The sequence below is a fragment of the Physeter macrocephalus genome, chromosome 19 (genome assembly GCF_002837175.3).
Source record: "Physeter macrocephalus isolate SW-GA chromosome 19, ASM283717v5, whole genome shotgun sequence".
NCBI lineage: Eukaryota > Metazoa > Chordata > Mammalia > Artiodactyla > Physeteridae > Physeter > Physeter macrocephalus.
The window spans coordinates 48,847,140-48,856,883 of NC_041232.1; the positions used below are offsets into that span (position 1 = coordinate 48,847,140).

General features: G+C 44.1%; 1 protein-coding gene across 1 annotated transcript in view; it reads left to right on the forward strand.

Annotated features, from left to right (window-relative positions):
• MOCOS (molybdenum cofactor sulfurase) overlaps positions 1–9,744 on the forward strand; it is a 57,692-nt gene that overhangs the window by 23,109 nt on the left and 24,839 nt on the right. Inside the window, exons 8-9 of the mRNA XM_024120497.2 lie at positions 1,921–2,382; positions 6,600–6,762. Of these exons, the coding sequence (XP_023976265.1) occupies positions 1,921–2,382; positions 6,600–6,762 (625 nt within the window). The remainder of the gene's footprint in view (positions 1–1,920; positions 2,383–6,599; positions 6,763–9,744) is intronic.

A 9,744-nucleotide genomic window follows, 5' to 3' on the forward strand; every position in this document is an offset into this window, starting at 1 on the left:
GGGCAAGCAAAATGTGAAAATGTGCTCGTACATGCAGAGGGCCCTTAGCTAGTTCAGTCCTGCCAGAGTGAAATCTCCAAGCAGGAGGTAGCTCATGTCTGGGTTGGGTGAGGAGAGGAACTCTTCTACGGGGCATTCTGCATTTCTCGGGTCCCCTCTCTTCCTGCCGCTCCTCTGGGCTGAGGTTTATCACTTCCAGGTACAGCCCTGTTTTGAACCATTTCATAAGAATGGTTTGAGTGGCAAAGAGCCCTTATTTATATCAGAATAGTTTCTAACTTAAGTTTCTTTTGGTTGCCACTAAATATTGAATATATTAAATCCCAACCAACTGTGAACAATGTTTTATTTAAAAAGGAGTGGGGGACTTCCCTGGTGGTCCAGTGGTAAAGAATCCACCTTACAATGCAGGGGACGCAGGTTCGATCCCTGGTCAGGAAACTAAGATCCCACACGCTGCGGGGCAACTAAGCCCGCACGCCACAACTACTGAGCTCGCGCACCTCACCTAGAGCCCACGTGCTGCAAACTACAGAGCCCACGCGCAACAACTAGAGAGAGAAAACCCGCACACCACAACTAGAGAGAAGCCCACGCGCCACAATGAAAGATCCCGCATGCCTCAATGAAGATCCTGCGTGCCACAACTAAGACCTGACGCAGCCAAAAACAAAAAAAAAAGATAAATCTTTAAAAAAAAAAAAAAAAGAAAAAAGAAAAGAGAGAGAAGGGGGAATTCCTTGGCGGTCCAACGGTTAAGACTCGGTGCTTCCACTGCACGGGGCGTGGGTTTGATGCCTGGTCGGGGAACTAAGATCCCTCACGCCACATGGTGCGGTTAAAAAATAATAATAATAAAATAAAATAAATAGAAAGAGAGAGAAGGAGTCTCAGAACACAAACGAATGCAGTTCCAGATGTAATATTGATCCTGTGGAATGCCGTGGCCTCATCTTGGGTGACTGACTTGGGTTCACCTCTGGGGGAGGTAGAGGCAGCTGGAGCAGCGACCAACACCAGGCTGCCAGGCTTGGAGAGCCGTGGGGACGTCTTGCCTTTCTTTCACCACCTCCCGACCAGGCACTCATGCTACCTTTGGCTTTCATCCTGGCCTTGGGCCGGTTATTCATAGGGGCAGCACCTCTGTCTTGCCCTCTTGTCAAAGGGCAGCTGTCAGGGATGCAGACCTCCCTTTGGTTCTGAGAGAGGCTAACAGGCATGGCCAGCAGGTGCTCTTCTCACTTAAGCCCTAGGTAGACCAAGGAGCTGACCCATCTGTGCTTCTGAAACTTTGGTCTGTCTTTTGATACCTCTGTGGGTGGGCACTGTGTGCGTGTTTCTGGTAAATGCTTTCCATGAATTATTTCTTTTAAACTTAAAAAAACAATTATTTATTTATTTATTTTTATTGAAGTTTGGTTGATTTACAATGTTGTATCTTTTAGACTTTTTAGTGGCCCCCTCAGATTGGTATAGATCCCAGTTCACAGTTGAGCAAAGAGTGACGTCCAGAGAGCTTCCCTGGTGGCGCAGTGGTTGCGCGTCCGCCTGCCGATGCAGGGGAACCGGGTTCGCGCCCCAGTCCGGGAGGATCCCACATGCCGCGGAGCGGCTGGGCCCGTGAGCCATGGCCGCTGAGCCTGCGCGTCCGGAGCCTGTGCTCCGCAACGGGAGAGGCCACAACAGAGGGAGGCCCGCATACCACAAAAAAAAAAAAAAAAAAAAAAAGAGTGACGTCCAGAGAGTGAGTCCCTGTGCTTCTGGAACTATGCCTCAGGCACACGGCTCCTATTAGTGTTGCAGTTCTTTTTTCCTGGGTTAATTTTATCTTACAACATTTCCAAAACTTGTTTTACAAAATGGTTTCCACTTTATCCTTGAGGAATGAGTCACTCTGGCTGACTTATTTCTTTATTCTAGGCTGGTCATGTCTGCGGTGACGATGTGGACCTCATAGATGGGCAGCCGACGGGATCTGTGAGGATTTCGTTTGGATACATGTCTACGCTTGAGGATGCCCAGGCCTTTCTCAGGTTCATCATAGCAACCCGACTGCGCCCGTCTCATGGCCAGCCTCTCCCTCTGGCCACTCCTGGGGAGGCTGGAGCCCTGCCAGCAGAGAGCGAGGCTCAGAACGCCATGCCTGCCACCAGGGCCAGACGTAGTCCCTCACCTCAGGAAGATGCTTCCCCAGACTCCAGGGTTTGGGACAACTCACCCACCACTGTGGATGCTGTGAGTTTGCTCCCACCTCTGCTGGAGACCACCAGAACCCAGCAGACCCCTTCAGAGAAAGCTACAGGCATCCCGGATGGGGGCCTTGGGTCACACATCGTCACCAACCTTTTCCTCTACCCAATCAAATCCTGTGCCGCATTTGAGGTAAGGGTTTTAGTGGCAGCTAAAGAGATTGCTTATTTTTTTGTTTACTTTATAATGTTGTTTGATAAAGCAAAGAAAAAAGTTCAGGAAGTGAAGGAAAGCATGCAGAAAATCAAAATCATAGTAGCCACTCTCATTCTGCCTTTCTTGGTTTGGGCTGACTTTTGACCATGTCTCTGCTTATGGGGACCCCTGAGAGGATCCTGTTTCTCGGTGTGACCACCTAGTTACTGTTGATAGTTAAGGATGTAACTTTCACTGAATGCGTGTGTGCTGGCTTCCTGCTGAAGCATCGTGCGTGCTTTGTTTCATTTGATCCTCAAAACAATAATATGAGGTGCTGGGTAATATCATCCGCATTTTATAGATATGGAGCCTGGGGGCTATTGAGGTTCAGCACTTTGTCCAGGTCATGACCCCCTAATAAATGATAGAGCAAGGATTTGAATCCAGGTCTGCTGACTCTTTGGGTCCCTGCTCTCATGCGTCTGTTCAGCTCAGCTCTCCCCGTGGAGGTGAACTACGTAATGTCTGTAAACATGCTGGCCTGGTAGTCACCGGAGCTGGGAGCTGGAGACCAAGTCCTAGGGACACACATAGATCATAGAAAGACAGCCTCATAGAAAGTTCGCAGCTTCCTGAGCCTCTGAGGAGGTCCCAACCCCCTGAGCCTCTGGGATGACAGGCTCCCTGGCTCCTGGTCGGACATACCATGGTCAAGGCTGTTTGTCGCCTGCATTTCAGGCTGGTCACACAGGAGCCTGTCCTCTAATCTGAGGCCATAAATAAGTAAGTTCACCTCCACTCCTGAATGGAGGCAGGTGAGGAGTATCAGGACTCTATTTTCACAGATGAGTCATGTCCCATAGAAGAGCCTCATTGCACAGATAGCGTAGCAGGAATTAGCGTTCCATTTTACAGACAAGGACACTGAAACTCAGTAGGTTTCCTTTTTTGCTAAAGGTCTTCTATCCATCTGCTCTTTCAGAAACTATACACTGAACACCTGCTACCTGCTGGGCCCTGGGCCTGCTCTTGCTGTGCAGTGATGAGCAAAATGGAAATGGTTCCTTCTCTCAGGGTGTGCAGTATCGCAGAAGGGAAACAGACACTTTATGACACACACACACACACACACACACACACATCTATGTATCTATCTATCTATCATCTATCCATCCATCTCCATCATCTATCCATAGGCCATGATTTCGTACTAATGCCTCCAATTCCAATCGAACACCACAAAGTTTATTTAGCCGTCCCCCTTTCTGCACTTGTAAATCCTGTGAGAAACCTGGCTCCCACTGTCCTCAATGAATACTTATTTGCCCAACTCCTTCCGTAACCCAAAGCCCAGCTGCACCAGCTGAAAGCTCACCCCTCACATGCCAACACAGACACACTGGCTGAAAACTTGGCCCAGACAAAGAAGAAGAAGAAGGAAGGAGGAAGCCAGTAAATGATAGACATGTTCCAACAGATGGGGGTGAAGAACCGTGAAGGGTCTGAGAAACAGCCTGCCACAGTTTCATGGATGCTGACAGAAGACATGAGATTCCTGGGTCAGAGATAAAGGACTTACTCACAACACAGCACGCAGCATGAGCTTCATGGTGTGTTGCTTCTCTTTGTCCCCCAGGTCCCAAGACAGGGTCCAGAGGGGCCCAGGTGGATTCTGTGCTCATGTTCAGGAACCTCTAACTCAGGAAACCTGACTCTTTCATAATAGGATGCCAGCCAACCTGCGTAGTCTTCGATCAGGGAGAAGCCGTCACCTTTATAATACTGGACTGTGAGCAAACCTGCCCTCTACTCCAGGGGGTTGTAGAGCTGTTCACGATGCAAACATCCTAGAAAAGGTAGTCTGGAACAAAAGGGCAGTTAGTGCTTCTGCTTTGTTAACACAGGCGTGCAGAAACGAGAAATCCATGGAGAAATGCCTCCCAATAACAGACTGTCTTCTAAAAAGTTATTTGTAATTCAAAACATGTTCTCCTATAGACATAATGATTTAATGGTGGTTTCTGGGCCTAGCTACAGTTATATAGACTATAGTATTGCTGAACTTGAGTGCTGTACTAGCAGAAGCTGCCATAGTCTATGGGGAGAGGTCTGATACACAAGACAAGGGCAGAGGTAAAGGGATTAACATCTGTGGATCATCTGATACGTTTCAGTTGCTTTACATTTTATATTTTGTTTGAGTTTTCACTCAGTCCTATGAGAAATGATAATAACGTCCATTTTACACATGACAAAGCCAAGGCTCAGGAAGGTTACTTGTCCAAAGCTAATAACTAGCTGAGGTGAGATTTAAGCCCAGGTGTGTCAGTCCTCAAAGTACCCTCCCCACTGCCACCCCACTGCACCACATTTCTGCGTCTTGGATACAGGGCTTACCTTGCTTGAGGTTCAGTTTGCCTTGACACTGTGTCTTCTTGAGTTCTGCGCCCTCCCCCTGGGGCCCGCAGCTCCTCTCCTTCACGTTCCCTGATGCCTCAGTCTTCCCTCAGGTCCCTCCCAGCAGGACCCACCCCAAAGTGCCCCTAGATTAAAAATTGCTTTCCTTTCTTCATTACCCCCACTTGAAGTTTTCAGATTCCTTTGAGAAGTTGATTTGAGTGCTCAGAGGAAAATGACGGGATGAAATTGATTCACAATTAGTGTGCGAATGTTGGTCTCTTAATCGTAATACTATTTCAAAAGCATTGCTTGACCTACACCCTTCTTTAACAGACAGCTGGCTCCAGAAGAACCCTCATGGATGGAACTACTGCACCTGCCGCGCTGTAAGCAACTTGTGTAACCTGTGGACAAAACTCCTGCAAAGACCTGGTCCCATGTTATTGAAATTTCATTAGTTTTCCCCTAATGTTCTTTTTCTGTTCCAGATCCCATGCAGGACACCACATGACATTTAGTTCTTGTGTCTCCCTAGGCTCCTCTGGGCTGTACCAGTCTCTCAGACTTTCCTTGTTTTTATAACCTTGATAGTTTTGAGGAGTATCCGTCAGGTATTTTTTAGAATATCCATCAGTTTGGGTTTGTCTGATGTCTTTCTGAGGATTAGACTGGGGTTATGGTTTGTTTTGGAAGTAAAGGGCTATTCTCATCATATCATATTAGGGTACTGTCAGCATGACTTACCACTATTGACGTTAACTGGAGCACCTGGTATTTGCCAGGTTTCTTCACTGTAAAATTTCCCCTCCACTCTGTTCCCATGCTGTTCTCTTCAGAAGCAAGGCACTAAGTGTAGCCCACACTTAAGGGTTAGGGAGTTATAGGGAGTTATGCTCCACCTCTTGAGGAGGGAACACCTACATCAATTATTTGGGATTCTTCTGTATGAGGGATTTGACTTTTTCTATTTATTTATTTGGACTCATGGGTATTTATTTTATACTTTGGATTATAATTCAGTACTACATTATTATTATTATTACTATTCAGTATTTTCCAGTTTTGGCCATTGGGCATGCTTTCAGTTGACTCCTGCATCCCTTTGACACACCCCCATCAGTTTGTTTTTTGAGCACTTCCTTACTTTTCTAGCACTACAGGGTTGCTCCTGGCTCATCTTGTATATTCCCTGACCCAGCCCTAGAATAAACCATTTCTCCAAGGAGTCCTGGTTCTTTTTATTGGAGAATGGTATTAAATGCAAGATCTGGGCACTGGGCATAATTTGTATTTTAATTTTGTAGAAATATGAAGAATTGAGGAAAACTTACACACTTAAAGTGGATCAACTCAGGGACCATTCCGGTGTAGCCACAATTTGTGCAATAAGTCTGTAGTACCAGGATATGCCTGTTCAGGCATCCACCACTGTGGAAAGACACACAGAAAACAGGTACAAGGGAGGCCTGTGGGGAGGGGAGTGGGACACAGGCTGGGGCGGAGACCTACTTTTCAATGCACTCTTGTGCTCCCAGAATGTTGTACTGTGCACACGCATTACCTACTTAAAAAGCAGGTTGAAGTGGAGAAGGGTGCAAACTGGATCTGGAGGGTGAATGGAAGGTATCTCAATCCCAAAGTCTCCTTTGCATTGTCTTCTTTGTTTTACTTCCTTCTCTTCATCTCTTTTTTCCTTCAAGAGTCTGTGCTGAATTTCTGAAGTCCTCTGCTTTTGTACAGCCGCTGTGCAATAAATGCGAAGATGATTTTTGAGGAGCCCTGGCTTAAAATACATTGACCTTTTTGTTTAGGTGACCAGGTGGCCTCTAGGAAATCAAGGGCTGCTGTACGACCGGAGCTGGATGGTTGTGAATCACAACGGTATTTGCCTGAGTCAGAAGCAGGAACCCCGGCTCTGCCTGATCCAGCCCGTCATTGACCTGCAGCGAAGGATCATGGTCATCAAAGCCCAAGGTCTGAAAACTGGGTTCAGTTTTACAAAGCAGCTGTCAAGAGCAGCTTTTTTTCTCGTAGGAAAGTAAAGTCATGGCTTTTCCTTTACCAAATATTAAAATAATCCAAAAGGAAGTGAAATGATGTCTAGAAGAGACAACGGAAAGTTTGTTCCTTTTATGTTTTTGGGATTTCTTTGGGGGCAGAGTTTTGGGAAGAGGTAAAGATCTGACAGTCCAATCAGAAAGTAAAGAGATATAGATATGGAAATTGTATGTTGTCCTTTTACTTACATTCCTTTTAATTCCTTCACTCATCATATGTTCTTCAAGCTTTGATTCTTCCTTGTGGATTTTTTTTTTTTGGTGGCTTGGCTTGCGGGGTCTTAGTTCCCAGACCAGGATCGAACTTGGGTCCTCAGCAGTGAAAGCGTGGAGTCCTAACCACTGGACTGCCAGGGAATTCCCCCTTGTGGATTTTTATTATGAACTAACACATATAAATTCATAGGCCAGCTCCATCCAGTGGACCCTTATGTGATGATGGAAATGTTCAACATCTACATTGTCCAGTTTGGTAGCCACCAATCAGAAGTGGCTACTGAGTGCATGAAATGTGACTAGCAGGACACGAACTACATTTTAATTTTATGTGATTCTAATTAATTTAAATTACCAAATGTGGCTAGTGGCTACAGTGTTGGACAGCACAAGTATAGAGAATACTATAATACGTACTTACAGCATCCAGTTTTAACAAACCTTCACATTTGGCCACATTTGCTTCAATTTCTCCTCCTCCTCTCCCTACTCCTCCCCACTTCTCTTACCTCCTACTACCCCCCTCCTTTCTCCCTTCTCCGCTACCTCTTCCTCCTCCTCGTTCTTTTAAGACATAAAAGCATTACAGATATAGCTGAAATTCCCTATGTACTTCTCCTTGATCTCATTCCTTCTCCTTCCACCTACCATTTATAGAATATTCCAATTTCCCTCCTAACGTATAGCTGTACTTTTGTGATATATCCCATTTCCATATAGTCAATGATTATGTTTCTTGGCTGTAGGTGTTCTATTCTGTTCCAGTGGTTTATTTTTTCTTGAACCAATAAACCAATGTTAATAACTATAGAATGAATTTTGATATCTGGTAGGGCATGTTCTTCTACCTCATGCTTCCAGATTGTCTTGGCTATTCTTGGCCTTTTGTTCCCTCTATGAATTTTAACACATGCACAGATTTGTGTAGTCACTCCAATCATCAAGGTACAAAACAGTTCCATCACCCCAGAAAACTCCCTCATGCTATCCCTTTATAGTCTCTCTTCTTCCCACCCTTAACACCTGGCAATCAGAGATCTGTTCTCTATCACTATAGTTTTATTTTTTTGAGAATGTTATATAAGTAGAATATACAATATGTGACCTTGTATTTACTGTACATTTTTAATAGATTTGTTTTATCGGGCTAAAGTAGTTTTTTAAAATTTAACCAAAAGGGGCTTCCCTGGTGGCGCAGTGGTTGCGCGTCCGCCTGCCGATGCAGGGGAACCGGGTTCGCGCCCCGGTCGGGGAGGACCCCGCATGCCGCGGAGTGGCTGGGCCCGTGGGCCATGGCCGCTGGGCCCGCGCGTCCGGAGCCTGTGCTCCGCAACGGGAGAGGCCACGACAGGAGGAGGCCCGCATACCACAAAAAAAAAAAAAAAAAAAAAAAATTTAACCAAAAGTTTTATCATGACTAATAGTTCTTACTAAATGCTCTTTCTGCATCTGTTGGTTATATTTTTTCCCTATAGTCTATTAGTGTGATATCTTAACATTAGTAGATTGTCTAGTACTGAACTATCCTTGCATTCTTGGAGAAAAGAAAAACACTATTTGGCAATGATTTTTTGATACATTGATGGATTTAGTTTGCTAATATTTTATTGGTATTTTTGTACCTATTCTTATTAGTGAGATTGAGAAGTTATCTTCTTTAAAAAAATTTTTTTTATTGAAGTATAGTTGATTTACAATGTTGTTAGTTTCTGGTATAAGGAAAATTATTCAGTTATAAATATATATATATATATATATATATATATATATATACTTTTTCAGATTCTTTTCCATTATAGTTTATTACAAGATACTGAATATAGTTCCCTATGCTATGCAGTAGGACCTTGTTGTTTATGTATTTTATGTTTGTATCTGCTAATCTCAAACTCCTAATTTATCGCCCCCTTTAACCATAAGTTTGTTTTCTGTCTGTGAGTCTGTTTCTGTTTTGTAAATAAGTTCATTTGTATCATTATTTAGATTCCACACATAAGTGATATTGTATGATATTTGTCTTTCTCTGTCTAACTTACTTCACTTAGTATGATAATCTCTAGGTCCATCCATGTTGCTGCAAATAGCATTATATCATTCTTTTTTATGGCTGAGTAATATTCCATTGCATATATATATACCACATCTTCTTTATCCACTCATCTGTTGATGAACATTTAGGTTGCTTCCATGTCTTGGCTACTGTAAAGAGTGCTGCAGTGAACGTTGGGGTGCATGTATCTTTTTGAATTATTGTTTTTTCTGGATATATTCCCAGGAGTGGGATTGCTGGATCATATGGTAATTCTATTTTTAGTTTTTTAAGGAACCTCCATAGTGACTGCACCAGTTTACATTCCCATCAACAGTGGAGGAGGTTTCCCTTTCCTCCACATCCTCTCCAGCATTTGTTTTTTATAGATTTTTTAGTGATGGCCATTCTGACTGGTGTGAGGTGGTACCTCTTTGTAGTTTTGATTTGCAATTCTCTAATAATCAATTGCTGTTGAGCATCTTTTCATGCACCTATTGCTGATCTGTGTGTCTTCTCTAGAGAAATGTCTGTTTAGGTCTTCTGCCCATTTTTTGACTGAGTTGTTTGCTTTTTTGTTATTGAGCTGTATGAGCTGTTTGTATATTTTGGAAATTAAACCCTGTTGGTCACATCATTTGCAAATATTTTCTC